The sequence below is a fragment of the Barbus barbus genome (genome assembly GCF_936440315.1).
Source record: "Barbus barbus genome assembly, chromosome: 48".
Taxonomy (NCBI): domain Eukaryota; kingdom Metazoa; phylum Chordata; class Actinopteri; order Cypriniformes; family Cyprinidae; genus Barbus; species Barbus barbus.
Window position 1 is genome coordinate 18,348,572 of NC_136726.1, and position 18,269 is coordinate 18,366,840.

The following is an 18,269-nucleotide window of genomic DNA, read 5'->3' on the forward strand; positions in this document are numbered from 1 at the left end:
GTGCAGGATTGTCTCTTGTGATGGTGTCTACGAAAACCGCCGTAATATGTGGCTTTCAAAATAGCTTGCATATTCAGACTGAAGTTTCAGATGCAAACTAAGCATTTATCAAACATTTTCCTCATCAAACTCAATGATGGTGTTGCCATTTATTCAATAATTCTGAGTTTGGTCCCAATAATGTGCTAACAAGCCTTAGTTTTTTACCTTCAAATCCAACACCGCGTTCCAACCAGGCGCAACATGTCAATTTTCAGCGACAGCGTCTTTTTTTGCTGAATCACAGCCAATCAAAACACGATCAACGGGACACTATTATGTACATTTTCATGGGTTTAAATAAAAGATTTTTGATATAAGAGACAATAAAAAATAATTTGTGCATCAAAACCACTCCTTTTCTAGTTAAAATAGAACTTGATTTTCAAAAGTCAACAAAATTTAACATTTTGTCTGTCAAAAAATAACATGCACAATACATTTTCAGCGACTACATATTTTCACTGCTAATCAGAACGCAATCGACCTATATTTAGTGTCAAATACAAATATTTAAGACAAGTAAAATTTTGAACCCGTGACATTTCATTGTGGGCGGAGCCTGATTAGTTGCGCCTGATTAGTACGCAGTGCATCTCTAAAGTTACCAACCAAACATGTGAGCTACAAAATATATCAAATTGCCATTTTTTCTACAGAAAGGAATGTAAAAGTGAACGGTGCAAACAGTGCAAAAGGCATTATCTACATGGTAACTACAATAGTACAAAATACGGGAAAACAATTGCTAATTTTTTTCTCCCTACTCAAACATGATCACAAAGCTTGTGGATTTTTTCTTTCTTTTTTCCCACTGAAATGTGATTAATGACTGGAGTAACATTTTTACAAAATTTAAACAACCTAAAACAAACACTTCAACGAGATAAAAGAAAGGTATGTTTTCACAACACTAGCACACACAAGCACCATGTACAACACTGACACTCACGAATGGAGAAACAACAGGCACGACAGCACAATAAACCACGAACGAAACAATGCTACATACGGCTGAACAACTACAGCTTCTCTTGATTACTGTGCTACATCTACGCTGAATTAATTCTCAGTCACAACTCGGAAGAGAAGTGCTAATCTACAACAAACGCACAGCACACGCTCACACGCGCGCGTGCTAAATACGTTACTATCAGGTGGGGGATGTGGGTTTATGGTTGACACACATAGTGGTTGGTACACCATGGTTCATTACACACACTGACTCGGTTGGTTGTCTGCTTCGGTTGGCGCGCTGGTTCTCTAAAAAAACACGAAGAGAAAACAACAACAACAAACAACAAGGAAAATCATATTAATACACCAAACGAACGGCACAGAAACATGGGGGGAGGGGGTTGGGCGGATGAAGAAGATTGGCGGGATTGTTGTCCCTCGAACCGTGCAAGCAAACAGGGTGATGTCTCTCAAGCAGGTGACTATGACTATTCTTTACAGCAGGCATCCTCAAATCTGGCCCACTCCTGCAGAGTTTAGCTCTAACCCTAATCAAACACACCTGAGCATGCTAATCAGAGTCTTCAAGATCATTAGAAAATCACAGGTAGGTGAGTTTGATCAGGGTTGGAGCTAAACTCTGGAGCAGATTGGCCCTCCAGGGAAAGATTTGAGGAACCCTGCTTTACAGGCTCATGGTAAACTCAGGGTTTACCATACACTCTCCCATGCTGCATTCATTCAGATCCGGTGTAAGTCTGCGGGTTATTGTTAATACGATTAACTCATCGGGTCATGCTGTGATTGGGTTTGTACGCAGTGGGACGGTGTGACATGCTCGGTTAATGACTTGTGGCATGCTTCCGGTGTGAGAAACAGGGCACGATCATCGCTAGTCCTGCCTCGGCTCTCCTGTTTCAACCCCCCCCCCCCCCCCCCCCCCGCTTTACCGGGAGGTCACATGCTCTCTCTTTGACCTTTCCGACCTTTTAAGATCCAAGTGTGATTGTGCATCCTTTTACCAGGATTGAATTATGAGCTAGTAACACTGGTGCATAATTGCAACTTTAAATACGGACTGTAAAGTCCAAAAATAGCTGCCAGGAAAAACTGCTTAGTGATAAAGATAGGGTGAAAGATCAAAGAGACATCACAATACAGGCACAGCTTATTGCCAAGCAACCGGGGGATTCATGTATGCATGTTCTGTCAAAGAAAACCAGAGTCTATATACAGATTGGATACAAAATTTATTTCATGCAAGGTTCATATTTACAGTTTTGTCATTCGCATATGTATTTTTGCATAAAAGTGCATGCATTTACCTCTCCCCAAGTAATCCCAAAAGCACAATGATTATTTTATTTTCAAGACTTTTTTTTCTGTCAACTGCACAATACATCTATATTGTATATTTTCTGTGTGATTTGCTACAGTGTTACACATTTACAAATGTGATATACACATGTATGTATTTCAGAAAAATCACATTTGAAACAGAATTTATGAAAAATGTTTTTTTTTTTGTGAAAATAAAACCTTATTTATATAATAGCTGGTACTGTAATTGAAATTCTGCTATTTAAATTTGCCTGCTCTGTTTGAGAAAAAGTTAAAGTGCTTTTTTTTCACTATTTGTATCTTAATTTATTGGTCGACTCAGTTGCTGCTACTAATAGATACAGGGTGTTTAAAAAACACCAGAGACCATAGTTTGGGGAAAGGCAAAAAATGTCTGCAAAAATAAAATACTAATTGCTACATATATTGTATGTCATCGTAAATGATATCATACTCTGCATCAGATATTTTTAAAGAAGCTTTGGATGAAAAAAATATTTTTCTTACATATTTTCATTAAACTTACATTTTCTCAGATAGTTTCCCCATGCAAGGCATGCAAATGCAAATGAGGTTTCTTCAGTCAAATTTCTATGTTGATGACGTGTGCATCACTAGAATCATGATTGTTTAGTGTCACTTCAAACTAACTTTATCTTATATCATATATGAAATAGCCATTGTCTCATCTTTTTTTTCCTTTTCAATGGTGTCCAATAGCACCTAATGAAAACCACTGCTTAAAACACTCAGGGTTTGGGAAAAAAAAGGACTTATGAAGGAGAGAGAAGGGGAAAAATGAGAGTGCAGAAAATCGAAAGGGAGGAAAGAAATGAGAGAGCATAGAGAAGGTGGTGGTGGGGGGGTCAGATGAGACCACTGCATAGGAAGATGAGAGACTGTGGAGAAAAGAAAGAGAAGAGAAATAGAAGAGGACAAGAATAGACGAGAAGGAAGATTAGGAGAAAAAAAGGGAAGGAAGAGAAGAGAGGAGAGGAGGAAGGTCACAGGAAGAGGAAGGGGAAGGGAGGAGGAAGAGGAAGAATAATGCAAAGAGTGGAAGTAGCAAGAAAAAAATATGAAAGAAGGGGGAGGAGGAGAGGAAGGAGCAAATGAAAAGAGGAAGATGAAGGAGAGAAGGAAAAGGAAGAAGAAGGGCAGAGGATAAGGAAGGAAAAGAGAATAAGAAGGAGCGGAAAAGGACGTGGGAGATGAAGCAAGAGGAAGGTGAAGAAGAGAAGAAAGAGATGAGGAAGGACAAGGGAAGTAGCAGAGGAAGATGAAGGAGAAGATAGGAAAAGAGGAAGAGGAAAGAGAAATTGAATATGAAAAGGGGAGGGGGAAGAGGAAGGAGAAGCGCAGAGGATGTGGGAGCGAGAAGAAGAGGAGGAAGAATGGAAGAACAAGAGGAAGATGAAGGAAAAGAGACAATAGAATATGAAAGAGAAAATGGAAAAGTAAGGAAAAGGGAGAAGGGCAGAGGATTAGAAAGGAAATAAGGAGAAGCAGAGGAAGAGAGAAGGCAAGAGGAACAATAAGAAGTGAAGAAGAGTTCAAATGAAAAAGAGTTTAATGAGGGATGGATGGTACACAGTGTGAGCAGGCGTCTCAGTGCAGCACTGCGGAGCGAGGGCCTCTGATTGGTTAGTTTTGTTGTCCATGCTACAGGATGGATGGGATGGGAGAGTGGACCTGCTGCATGAGACAGGGCGGGCTGCAGGGCAGGGCCGACACTGAGGCCACGCCTCCAGACATGCTGCTATGGCTCCATGGCTTTTCATAACCTTCATTTGAAGAGAAAAAGGGCTTTCAGTAAAACCTCAGAGCAGCCTTCAACTCTATACAAAGACTCTCTGCCAAGGTTTGCTTGTGAATAAATATGCTTCTTAAAGTAGGTTCATGGACAGATAGCTGAGGTGCGTGTACTGTATGTGGTGCGTATGCGCAGATTAGATTTGGTTAGTGTTGCCTTGTCATGTACTTGTTATGTGCATGGTTAGCCAGTTGACATTGACTGATTGCCAAGTCAACTGCATCATCCTCCATGCGTTCTATGCTTCAAACTGTCTACTGCATGCATGGGGTGGTTTCACAGTGCTGTACAGCACAACACAGGTTCAGAGAGACATCAAAGAACTCAGCCAGACACATCAGCCCAACAAGAAACAACCGTACATGTACACCCAGTTTAATGGTACTGTAGCTGTTTAGCTACCAGATGATCCTACTTCTGTTAAATATGGGGCTAACTACAGGGCTGAAAGGAACAGAAATATTTCACTTGTATCTAATGCTTAGCCTAACACTTTCTTGTCCTCAAGGTGTTACCTTTATTGCAAGAGTTAAGGAAAGACTTTGATTCCCTGGCATAGTCTTATCTTGACCACTCTATTGAAATGACCGGCATAGTTGGTTGTGTTATGCATACTGGTAGCAGTGTCCAAAGAAAAGTACTTAAGTAGCCCTACCAGCAAATCTTCTTTGGTCATCCAGCATCACCATGCTGGCCCCATCAGTTGGACCAGCACCTAACAAGCTTGGATAAGCATGGGAATTCATGCTAGGAAGCTGTCTTTTCAGTGGGGTATCATGGCTAATGGCACCTGTTTGCTGTTAATGTGCAACTGAGAGCTTCTGACTGGCTGAGTTCTTGTCATGTGACCACATGCCCCATATCCCATGCTGCATCTCTTGTGAGACCATCACCAGGACCACCCGCCATTGTGAATCTGCATGCAAACAAGCACACTGCTAGACATTATGCTAAAGCTTATTTATTTCATTTACCGTATAAAACCATTGTTTTTTCATAAACAATGTAACTTTTTCATTTAAAATTGGACCCTTACATAATGGTCCACTGAATCTGCCTGAAATACGTGCTGTAAAACGTACTGCATTCGCATGAATGCATTAGGGAAAACTGGCACGGAATGTTCTTCTCAAAGATCTTGTTCAGACTGAACTATAAATGAAAAGAAGCCGGTTGACGGCTTACTTGGATATGTCATTTCTATCGCAGCTTTTCCTGTCAACCTTAGAGTAACGGCAGACCTAAGGAGCTATCAGACTGCAAGAAAGAAGGCTGAGTGACAGTCGGTCGTTTTGCACCGAAAGAGCATCTTTGATTGACAGCTGCTCCACTTTCAGACACAGCACTGGCAGTGCTCTGACGGCTAGCAGTGATTGGCTGGTTACGTACCCTTCCTGACTCTCCCCCCCTTGTGATTGGCTCGTTCTCCTCCGGAGGTGAGCAGGAAGCAGGGTCTCTCGCGGTCCACGGGGCTGAAGACTTCCTCGGGCGACACTGCCTGGTCGATGTGAGGACAGTCCTCATTGGCCAGGGCAGCTTTGGACGCCTCCCCGTTCACTTTAAAATCTCCAGTCACAGGCAAATAGAGATTACTTATTACAGATTGATGCAAAGTGACATGCAGGATTTATTTCAGGCTATCAACACTGCGACACATCCAGAAAGCCAAACCACTCTCAAAGTTCAAACCTGCTGATGTATAAATGATATTTCTGCAAGAAAAAGGGATGCTTTTCCCACCATGTGTGATTGTACACCTATCCAAATTCACCTGGCTCTAATAGTTTCGAATGCTAGAAAGCCATATTGTCCTGTTATATCATGACCTAGGTCAAGGTTACTTAACCCTGCTCCAGGAGACCCAATGTCCTGCCGAGTTTAGCTCCAACCTTAAGCAAACACACTAATAACAGGTAATCTCTTTCAGGACTACTTAAACATTTAAAGCAGTTGATTAGTTGAAGCAGGGTTGGATTTGAACTTTGTAAAACATTGCGTCTCCAGGAACAGGAATGAATACCCCTGACAACCATGTAGAAAATTCAATTTATATTACTTATAAATATTTTCAACTTTTGTTCACACAATTCATTGTCAGTTTCACAAGCCCTTTCCCCCCTATGTCCCTTAAAACATACCATGCCCTTTTATATCAATAGATTCTCAGCATTCTCTGACATAGCATAAACTCTATAGTGTGTAGTTACCTTTAATTGCTAGGTTGGATTATCTGTAATTTAGATGCCTGTGAAAGCTTAGAGTAGTAATAAGCTTCCATGAGAGCAAATCCACTGAGAAATTAAAAGATTTCTGCATTACTAAAACTATTAGTACTTTTTAATTTTCACAAACAAGACCACTAATTACTTAGAACTTATTACTAATTAATGTCTAAAATCAAACCTACCTGTAGATTAAATTTTCAGATGCATCCAACTCAAGTTCAAGCTAAACATCCAGAGCTCAGCAGATCAACATGCTAAACTAACAGATTAATGAGTAACATTAAAAGAGTCAAAACATGACAAAGCTCAGTGATCTTTTCAAATAAAAGTTGTTTTATGTGTAACATAACATGTAACATACTCTAGTTTCAGAACTGAAAGACTTGTCCCCTTGTCTAAAAAATCAATCTCTTTAAACCCTGTTTTCAAATATTATTCATCAGTGCGCTGACTCATCCAATTGCGGTAAAGTAATAAGGACATGCTAAAGAGATTCTTTGTAAGTCTTGAAGGCATAGAGCTAAACTTCTACAGTCAGAAAGAGGGTAAAAAAAATGTGGTAAAACCAAATTAGTGAACCACTGAGGAAACAATTTTATGATATGACTCCTTTAAGGTTATCATTTACTGTCCTTTCACTTTGACAGAAATGTACAGATTCTAAAATATTAGCTCTTACCTTGGTATCTGATCTCGGAAACCTCTTCCTGTGCCAGGGGGCATGTGTCACTGTGTGTGCTGGGTCGCGGGGAGCTAATCACTGACTTGCAGTAGTTGGGAGACCCCAGTTGAGGTGCTCGTGGGATATGCTTATTTTTTTTCTTTGGTAGTTTTTGCTTCGCCATGGCTAGGGAGTAGTACATTCCGAAGTTGTTCACAATTACAGGTACAGGCATGGCAATCGTTAGCACACCTGCCAGGGCGCACAGTGCACCCACCAGCATGCCGGATGTCGTCTGAGGGTACATATCGCCATAGCCGAGGGTAGTCATTGTTACCACAGCCCACCAGAAGCCAATAGGGATGTTCTTGAAGTGTGTGCCCCTACTGGCGTCAGGATCGTTGAGGTTTCTTCCAAAACGTTCAGCATAGTAGATCATAGTGGCAAAGATTAAGACTCCGAGTGCAAGAAAAATAATGAGGAGGATAAATTCATTGGTACTGGCACGGAGCGTGTGCCCTAGTACCCGCAAACCCACAAAGTGTCGTGTTAGCTTGAATATACGGAGAATTCGAACGAATCGCACCACACGGAGGAAACCCAACACGTCTTTTGCTGCTTTGGAGGAGAGTCCGCTCAGCCCTACCTCCAGGTAGAAAGGGAGGATGGCCACAAAGTCAATGATGTTGAGGGCATTTCTGACAAATTTTAATTTGTTTGGACAGGTAGTCACTCGGATTAGAAACTCGAAAGTAAACCACACAACGCAGACACCCTCAACGTAGGTTAACTGCACCATAGTCTCCGTCTCAGGAAAGACACGCTCCCGTGTTTCATTTCCCACCATGTAAGTCTCTGTGCGGTTGATGATGGGATTGAAGGCCTCATGAGTCTCCAAACAGAATGTGGTAATGGACATCAAAATGAAAAACAAAGATGCAAATGCTACCCACTGTGGGAAAAAGAGAGAGAAAGATGTTATATAGGACCTTAATGAAACAGTCATCCAAAATTGACAATTCTTTCAATATATCTTCCAAACTTGTATAACGTTCTTTCTTCTGTGGAACACAACTGGGAAAATTTTGAAGGTTAGCACCAGTATACACTGATAGCTTTCGTATGACTTCAGAAGACTTTATACTTATGTACTTTTATGGTACTTTTTCAATACTTCTAACATCATGACAGAATGACAGAATTCCTTTAAGGCTTGTTCTTTGAATTCTTTACAAAACAGCTGTGACACAGAGTTAAGCTATAAATAGGTTTTCCCAACATCAGAGCAGACAAAAATAAATCCAATTACATCATGAATACACTAATTGCTCATAAACACCCTTTTCAGCAGAATTCAGGGGAAGAAGACTTGGATAATGACATGTCTTCAGTTCCTCAACGTGCTTCTGAAAAGTGCCACGTCAACAAATGGGGGGCTTAACAGCTGAAACTCAAGGTCACTGTGCGCTCTCAAGGAGAGCATAGAATGACAAAAAGACACCAATATAACTGCCCTCCACCACTTTGGGATAAATTTAACCATAGTTCCCTTCACCAGGGATTCCTGGTCAGCCTCTGGCAAGGTTACCACATGCAGATTTGGTGAGATGGTCCCTCGAGTGCTTTGAAAGTGGATGGAGGAGGCTTGCACCACTTACACGGCAGCTTACTGTAAAATAGAACGTGGACAGATGGAACTGGATTTCAGTAGGGGAGCCCCACCACAGGATGACGGAATACTGGCTAGTGGTGGAATTACATAAATGCAAGTTGGCCATGTTTTCCCTAGCATGGGATCTTCTGGCGACTGAGAATAGCTCCATCCATTATGTATGTATTGATTATTCTGCTCAAATTAAATATTAAATTAAGGCTGTGAATCTTATGGAAAATCATCCATCAGCACATAAATAATAGGGGTGGGAAAATGCACTCAACATTGTACAAATGGAAATTCAGTGCATTCTTGGAATTTAATAATCACTGTAACAAATTTTTCCATTTTCTAAAAAAAAAAAAAAAGGTCTATTCGTGCTTGCCTGTTTAGAAGTCACTACTACAATACAGTGGTTTTCTGGGTGCCTGCTTACCAAGTCTCGGTTGCGCCCTTTAATGTAAATGTATGGGATTTTCTCACCCATTTATCGTCCACCGGGCAAAAATTGTGAGTCAGGTCACTTTGAAGAGTAATAGCACCCTTCGTCTAAACAGTCCGCATGATTTGATGTATCATTCTCAAGTCACAAGCCAAAGTTTAATGCTTGGAACTTGTTAAAATCACTAAACCCTGAATATGAACAATGCCTTGGCAAACAGCACTACCAAATGCATTACATGCTCATTTCTAAACAAAAATACAATTCTTGACCTATTTTCAGTTATAAAAAGTAGTGCTGTCAAACGATTAATCGCATCCATAATAAAAGTTTTTGTTTACATAATATATGTGTGTATACTGTGTATATTTCATATGTAGATATAAATACAAACACATGTATATATTTAAGATATGTTATGTTTATATATTAAATATTTATATACTGTATAATATAAAATATAAAAATATGAATATATAAATGTACAAACGTAAATATTTTCAAAATATATACTGCATGTGTGTGTATTTATATATACATAATAAATATACACAGTACACACACATATATATTATGTAAACAAAAACTTTTATTTTGGATGCGATTAATCACGATTAATCGTTTGACAGCACTAAGCAACCATTCCAGAATTACCATTTTTGTAAACAATTCACTCAAACGATTACAAACTCAGCAAGCTCATGGCCAAATGACATTGTTACATTACTGAACCATAACCAATTACAAATTATTGTCATTCATATATCTATATGCATTTACTATATGTAAGCTAGTATCAAATATCAATGTTTTCTTTTCTTTTTTTTTCATATACCATGTTTTCATGAAGTTTCAATGCATTAATACACCTTCTCTGCCCCTGATCTGCCTCTGGTTCTGATGGCTAGCAACACCTCTCAAATCTTCAGTTCCTTCTATCACATAAATTCTTCTTCCACAGGCAGTTTATATCTGGGTCAGCCAGTGCTTAGTCTAACAGACACTATTCCCTAGATGAGCCTCGTTTCCTGTATTTGTAGGGAGGAGAAACGTTTTGTCTGAAGAAGCCTACGAGCACATACACGCAAAAACGTACATAAATAACATTTTTCACCACTTACTAAGATCGCTTTGACCTGTAGAAAAAGCTGTTGAGTTATGGAAATGAAGGAACTCTATTTGGCAGCAAAAAGCATCTTTATCCATTGATGAACGTTCAAAAGAATCCATGTATTTTAATGGAAAATATTTGAATTTCCTATTGTAGATGTTGTTGACAGTGCCTAATTTGTTTTTGGAAGGCTCTTAAAAGTTTAAAATAGACTATTTTTTCAGTTTCACATCACAGCTCATTGTCGTGACAATTTCCTACAGCTCCACAGTAATTATGCTCTGATTTATTCAAAGACGGATGTGGGATACAACTTGATATCTTAATGATGCTCAGATGATGAAGTACAGCATAAGGAAGTAATTAACATTGCTACACTTCTCAATGAAGACTATGCTAGTGTTTGTTCTACAGATTATTAACATAGAGGAAAATTATTGTGTTTTACAAACCTGTTTCTGCAAACAATGCCTTTATTTTTTATAGATGTGTGCCATTGTACCTGGAACTTAGTTTTCACAAGTTCTTTCCAGTTTTGTATCAAATATGCATCAGACGGTCAGTGAACAGACTGGAGCGGTAAAAAATAATTCATCAAGGTAAGACATGGATTACATCATCACCACAGCTTTTTTCTCCTTCACAGATGCCTATATACATTTTGAGTTATTCATGAAAAATAACAAATGCTACAGATATCACTTCAAATATTTGAAAAAGGCTCTTTTTTTAATTGCTGAATCACTTTTGCTCTTCTCAAACTGAGGGCGAAAGCACATTCTCACGACCTTGCAAATCCCAGAGGGCAACAGTTTGATCCATGAGAACATTTTATCCTCACTCTCTCATTGATTAAGATAAACCCAAGAACAGCTCGATCCCCTTAATCTCAGGGGACACAACATGATCCGTTTCTCTCCCTCTACCCTCCAGGTCACACACTGATGACTTGAAGTGACAGTGCATTTTAAGTTTTATCTCTCCACACACACGCATCTACTTATTTTGAATGGTCGTCAATGGAGAAAATGCTTTTTTGGGTCCAGATGGTGTATTTACGGCATCTGCCAGCAGGGGCTAATGCAACCATGCTAACCAGCCAAACCACAAACTCTTGCAGTTTCCAAATGGACATTAAAAGAGTCTTGAGAAACTTTCTGGCACTCTACCTGTCGGTGAATCTAGTGCTTTTTCACACCCATAGGGATTTTGACTGCAGACATATTGACAGTCAATCTAAAGCGTCATCATTTGCAGCCATTTAATCTGGGTTAAAGAGCCCATTTTCATTTTTCAGCCCTTGAAAAAACATGCAAGCTCCAGTGCTGGGAATGTTGAAACTCACTTAAAGTGCTGGTAACTGTATTAGTTTGTGGGTGGCCCGGCGCTGATTCATTCTGCGTGCAAGTGTGTGTTTGTGTATGAACCAATGTGTAGCGGCGATGCTGATGCAGCTGAGATGTGAGATGTTCTCATTAAATACACTCACACACACCCCAACCAGGCAGACTGATGAATGACCTGCAGCTTGATAATAACTGTGAGGACGAGTCTGGACAAGTCTACATGCATGCAGACACAGTCTGAACCGATAGGCCTTGTGTGTTCACTTCCTGTTCGATTATGGCACAGTGTGGTTGGCATTTATATTCTCTTTCACAGAAGAATTTCTGGGTCTGAACAGGGTTTTAGACTAAGCCAGACCCATTTACACCAAAATGAGGGGCATCGGCTTTGATTGCATAACAGACAATAATACAAAAATGTATCTCATGGTTTCTATAAAAGAATTCTGGTTGGTCTAAAATCTCACAAAAATATGTACAGACCACATTTTACACACACAAAACAAAACTATTTTAAATTAAATAAATATTAATATTAATGTTCTCTTAAAATAAATTAAGACAAATCTTAAAATGTAAAAAAAAATAATAATAATTTAAATGCAAAGAAATACTGTACGAAAATATTTATTTTATTTTAATCAACATAAAGTATGATAGCAAATACTAACACAATGCATAAATTCTTATATAATATATTTTATGTAATTATTTATCATTTTAAGAAGTACAGTACATTAATATGAATGAGTAGCTTAACTGACTTAAAATATAATATATAACAAAATTATTGTCATACGATTATAATGCGATTAATCGCATCCAAAATAAAAGTTTTAGTTTACATAATATATGTGTGTATGCTGTGTATATTTATTATGTATATATATAATATGTATACAAACACATGCAAGTATATATTTAAGAAAATATGTTATGTTTATATATAAAATATAAGAATATAAACGTATATGCATGTAAATATTTCCTAAATATATGCTGTATGTGAGTGTATCTATACATAATAAATATACACATTACACACATATATTATGTAAACTAAAACTTTTATTTTGGATGCGATTCATTGTTTGACAGAAATAATATATATATTATAAAGATGTTAATGTAAAAGAGAATGTGTAATGTAAAACAATAACAATAAATAATAATAAAATGTAATGGTTAAGGCTTAATAGTAGACTTCATTGTGTTATTTCTCACTTTTGATTTTGGGATTAAAAATGGCCTGAACATGTTCTTGACTGGTTTTGTGACATTCACACCCTCACAGGCATTACTGTAGGAGAACGACAGGACGCATTATCAACCACAGAGTGGCATCTGTTGTCTGCTATGCAAAGTACAAACTAGCTAACATCAGAAAACCACAGGATGCCTCACTCAAAATGATAATATTTCCTGTTATATTTCAAAAAACATGCAACGAAGACAAAATGACCCTTTCACCTGATCCTGTACTGAGGTACGGTACTGTAGCGTCAACATTTTGAAAAAGGACCATTGCCAAGTTTGCAACAGAAAAACATGCATTTATTTATTTGTATAATACTTGCCAGTTTCTAACTCTAAGAAGCCTAAACCCTTTGCTTATCTATACAAAATGCATACCCTCCCAGGCTTCTTGGCTTTTAGATAAAGATAAAGAAAAATGTCATCTGTGATCACAGCAGGTAATTGAGTTGTCAAGTTCTAATGTAATTAAGATATCCTTCCTGATGGAGGCGACCTAAAAATAACTCCAAACAATTGAATTGACTTGATCTAGTGTAGAAACGGCATGCACAATACAGTTTACAAGGTTGACTGCACCACCTCTGCGCATGGAGTCTAGCCATGACTCCAACATCCCAATTCATCTGAAATCTGTGTATTTTTTCCAGCCGCCTCCACTTGAGAAGCAGAGAGGCGCTGCATTTAGAAAACGTGGTAAAAATAATACAGCACCGTTGACAGAAATGCATATTTGATGCAGAAACCCAACTTTCCCATCACGCCTCAGCGATTGCTCAGACTGTGTATCAAAAACAAGTCGTGCAGATGATCTAAATCACAAATGCTGGCTGTGGTCGATGTCCATAAGCGGACTTCATCAAACCCATTACTGCTTGATTTGCTATCAGACAGCATGGTTCATGTTTCTCTGTGGTGCTGCCAGGAGTCGGGCCACTTTTCCTCAGATCCAGCAGCTCTCTGCTACGGCAGACAGTGTCGGACAGCCTGGCTCCTGGCAGAGCAGCCCATAGCCAAATGAATAATATATTTCCTTCTAGAAAACCAGTCTCACCTACAATTTACTTGTTTAGATGAGTCATCCGCATTCAAAACCTACCTGAAACTCTTTCTACGTTAACAGCCAAAAGTTTGAAATAAAATGAATTTTGACATTTTTGGAAAAACGTCTCTTATGCTTACCAAGGCCGCATTTAGTAAAAACAGTTGTGAAATATTATTGCATTTAAAAAAAATCTGTTTTCTATTTGAATGTATTTTAAAATTAGTGCTGTCAAATGATTAATCTGGATTAATCGCATCCAAAATTAAAGTTTTTCTTTACATATTATATATGTATGTGTACTGTGTATATTTATTATGTATACATAAATACACACACATACAGTATATATTTTGAAAATATTTACATGTATAAACATACATTTATTTATATTTATGTTGTTATATTTTATATTATATATATAAATATATTTAAGATATAAACATAACATATTTTTCTTAAATATTTTCATGCATGTGTTTGTATTTATATATACATAATAAATATACACAGTATACACACATATATTATATAAGCAAAAACTTTATTTTAGATGCGATTAATTGCAATTCATTGTTTAACAGCACTATTTAAAATGTAATTTATTCATGTCATCAATTTTTTTTAAATGCTCAAATGCCCATTTCTTATTTTTATCAATGCTGAAAACAGTTTTTATAGAAAATATGATCCTCTACAATTAAAAAATTTGGGGTAAGTATTATTATTATTAAAAAAAGAAAGAAAATAAATTAACAATTGAAAATGTTATACTAAAAAATATGTTTCCTTTTATTCAGCCAGGATGCAATAAATTCAGAAGTGACAGTAAAACATTTAAAATGTTATGAAAAAAAACAAAAAATCAGTTTCAAATTAATCCAGTTCAATTAACATTAATCAAAGAATCCTGAAATGTTTTACAGTTTCCACAAAAAAATATCAAGCAGCAAAAACTTTTTTCAGCATTGATAATAATAAGGATCGTTATTAATAACTGAGCACCAATAATAATTGAGCAGTAAATCAGCATATTAGAATGATTTCTGATGGATCATGTGACACTGAAGACTGGAGTTACGATGCTGAAAATACAGCTTTCCATCACAAGAATAAATTACATTTTAAAATCTATTCAGATAGAAAACAGTTGTTTGAAATTGTAATAATATTTCACAATATTACTATATGCTTTGATCATCAAACAAATGCAACCTTGGTGGGCATAAGAGACATTTCAAATCCTAATTATTCGAAACTTTTGGTCACCATTGTACATCTAAGTTTTTTCTACAATCTGCTCACTTAGATCTTGGAGGACGTCCATCTCCATCAGTGCCAAAGCGGTGGGCTAGAGTCAGTAGAGCTGACCTGTATTAATCTGGCTGCCAAAACTCGTGGAAATGCTGGGATGGCGTTCATCTCCGATTAAGAGCTTATAGGGTTCCTGCTGAGAGCAATGATGGGACAGCGGTGAGGGCAAAGAGCTGACATTTGAAATGAGCTAATGAAATGCCCATAAAATCTCAAGGGGAGTGTGTCTTTTACAGCACAAGAGCCCTTAAATGCTTTATGCGAGTGCATCTTTAGTGTTTGCGTGCCTTGGGGCTGTGTGTGTCCGACGTGTGTCTAGAGGTGAGGTGGCTGCTTGTCACACATCAAAACAGGCGAGCTGCAGTTAGTGGCAGCGTGCTCCTGAACAAAACATGATCTGTATGGACAAGCAAGGATGTGAGCAGTCTTTATTTCCAACCCCTAGTCAGTCAGCAAATCACAATCACTTGATAACCTTCATCAAGCAGAAGAGACAACAAAACTAAGGTGCACTGTGGTAAAGACTTGCAAACAAATGGAGTTAAGCATGGCAGTGCATGACATCATTTATGGCCCATCTCGTGGCTTCTTTTATCTCACGAAAGAGAAGGTGGGTATTATTTCAAGGTCACCCAGAGTTGTGGGATGTGCTCAGAAATGTGGTCACCCAGAGTCTCTGTATCTCTCCATAAGACTGCAATTAGGTCATTGCACGGGGAAAAAAAAATCTCAAGAATATATGAGTAAAAATGACTTGAGATTTAATAGGCATTTTTCTTGTCACAACCACAAAAATTGATTTATTTTTATTTATTTAATTAGTTCATTTATTTTCTTTTTCAGTTCTATAATGAGGATGTGTTTTTGGCCTATTCATAAATAAATAAAGTATATAGTATTTTGTATTATTCTATAAACATTTTCAAATTTTATATTATGGTAGAATTATTATTCTTTTTATTTCAGTTTGTACTATATATATATATATATATATATATATATATATATATACTGTATATACTGTATATATGTATATGTATGTATGTATGTATGTGTGTGTGTGTGTGTGTGTGTGTGTGTGTGTGTGTGTTGTAGCCTATTATATACGCACACACACAAAACGATGTAAACTAAACTATATTATTTTCAACAGGAATTCTTATATTCAATCACAATAAAAATTTAAAAATTAGCTTCAAATAGTGATTTTTCCTCAGAATGTTTCAAATCTTGTGGAAATTTGCTTTGTACATTTATTTATTTATTTCATTCAATTTTATTTTATTTTTTATATTTTTATTTTTTTGAAAATCACCTTTTCAAAGTAGAAAGGACCCAGTGGAATGGTTGTATCCACCACTGATTTCTCAAATGATCAATCAAAATCAAGAGTCACCGATGGGCTCATTAGGATCATTTGACCCTCAGTTGGTCTGACATGGTATTGAACTATGCCTAAGCTGTTTTCCTGTTCTGTAAACTGGTTTTAATGTGGTTTTGGGCACTTTTCATGCTGGACGTCTAGCAAACCATAGCTTTTTCCGAAAACACATAGCCTAATAGCATTTCTCAATGAACTCACCCGTGCGTATTTTGAGGAATACGGGTCCTCAAAGAGCGCCCACGTCTTCCTCTGCCATCTGCTCCAGCGCCCGGACCTGTTATCGGGCGAGTCGCCTTGCGCTAGTCTCCGGGTCATCTCAACACCCTCATCCCCCTCGGCCGCCTCAGCAACCGCCTCAGGCTCCGGGTCTTCATGTCCGAGATCCAGAGCACCCCCGGTGAAGCTGTCCAAAGCCTCCTCCGCCTCTCGATGCTGCCGGTAGGTCATCCAGCAACACGGTTCCACGTCCGTCTCGTCGATCCCCCAAAACGCCAGCTCCTCCTCATACAAAGGTCCACACACGTCCGCCGGGCAATGCAGCTTGCCCGTGCGATAATAGTTAAGAATGTGGGCGAAAACGCCGGGGTGACGGTCGAAGAAAAACTCTCCGATGTTTGCATCATAGTCAAAGTTATCAGGCGCGTCGGGCTCCGCCAGCCAGGAGAGTCGAGTACCGGGCAGGGTGCGCAGGGTGCTTCGGTAGGTCTGGTGCTTGATTCCTCCGACGTTGATCACGATGCGATCCTTGTCGTCCCCTTGGCCCATTGCGTACCTCTCTAGTCATATCTCCAACCCGTGGACCGTCATCACACCGCTGGGACCCATGTTCAGAAAATTCAAATGTGTTTACGATTGTGCCAGGTGCGCCTCAAAGTGTCCATGCCAACAATAGAAATCCAAAACCCTTGAATGACTTCTAAGATGCGAACGCGTTTTTCCTCCAATACCCCAATATCCCGACCCCCCGGCTCGGGTTTGAGGGCGTCAGGAAGGTTTTTTATGGTGTCATTGGGCGCAAGGTGGTGCTGAACGGACAGCGCCAGTCATCCGTCGAGCCTTCATAACTCCAGCATCCCTATTGTGTTACAGCTTCCCCTGGACGCTACACGTCCGTTTTCTTTGAGAACAAACAGACGAACCAGCAGCAGATCTTGCCTTCAATTCTAGTGGCCTTTACAAAGGTGCACAATCGATGGTGCTTTGAATAGCCTGAGGTCCCATTGAAGCGGATCGCTTGTGATGATGGGCTGAAGAAACAGGCGTTGCAGGAACAAGGGAGGGTCTTTCATTCACAGGAGCAGAGCTCGATCTAAAATGTGTTTTCACGCGAACAAAAACGCAACATGTTCTCGGGGTGGAAGACGCACAGTATGGAAAGCCGTTTTAAAGTATAGCCCCGAATGAACTACAGTCTATTATGTTGCTAGCGCTTAATGTACATCAATAGCTATGCAATGCATTCTTTGTCTTTCGAAAAATTAACATCTTATATGCAACAACTATTCAAGCGACTGTAATTTACAGGTTAACCTGGTTACTAGTTAGCCTAGTTAAGTAATGCCTGCAATTAGCCAAATTAAATACTGTAAATTGCCTAGTAGGTGTTTACTAATGCACTTAAAATAGGTGATTTGTGTGAAAGTGTAGTAGAAAGATGTAAAGATATGGAAAGTGGAATGGTTACTG

At 38.6% G+C, this 18,269-nt stretch overlaps 1 protein-coding gene across 1 annotated transcript; it reads right to left on the bottom strand.

The window, feature by feature from the left end:
* Positions 1-2,228: 2,228 nt before the first annotated feature.
* kcnc1b (potassium voltage-gated channel, Shaw-related subfamily, member 1b) lies at positions 2,229-17,748 on the bottom strand. Its single transcript, XM_079411435.1, has 4 exons — positions 16,782-17,748; positions 7,055-7,988; positions 5,540-5,716; positions 2,229-4,121 (listed from the first exon to the last, which is right to left on the bottom strand). Exons 1-4 carry the CDS (start codon positions 17,346-17,348, stop codon positions 4,000-4,002), a joined length of 1,800 nt encoding a protein of 599 aa, XP_079267561.1. The 5' UTR covers positions 17,349-17,748; the 3' UTR covers positions 2,229-3,999.
* Positions 17,749-18,269: the final 521 nt, after the last annotated feature.

Coding starts and splice junctions, on each gene's coding strand:
- kcnc1b (XM_079411435.1), bottom strand. CDS start 17,348: ATGGGCCAAGGGGACGACAAGGATCGCATCGTGATCAACGTCGGAGGA. Junction 7,989..16,781: donor ATTCCTCAAAATACGCACGG/GTGAGTTCATTG, acceptor TTTTTCCCACAG/TGGGTAGCATTTGCATCTTT. Junction 4,122..5,539: donor GGGGGGGAGAGTCAGGAAGG/GTACGTAACCAG, acceptor CTTCAAATGAAG/GTTATGAAAAGCCATGGAGC.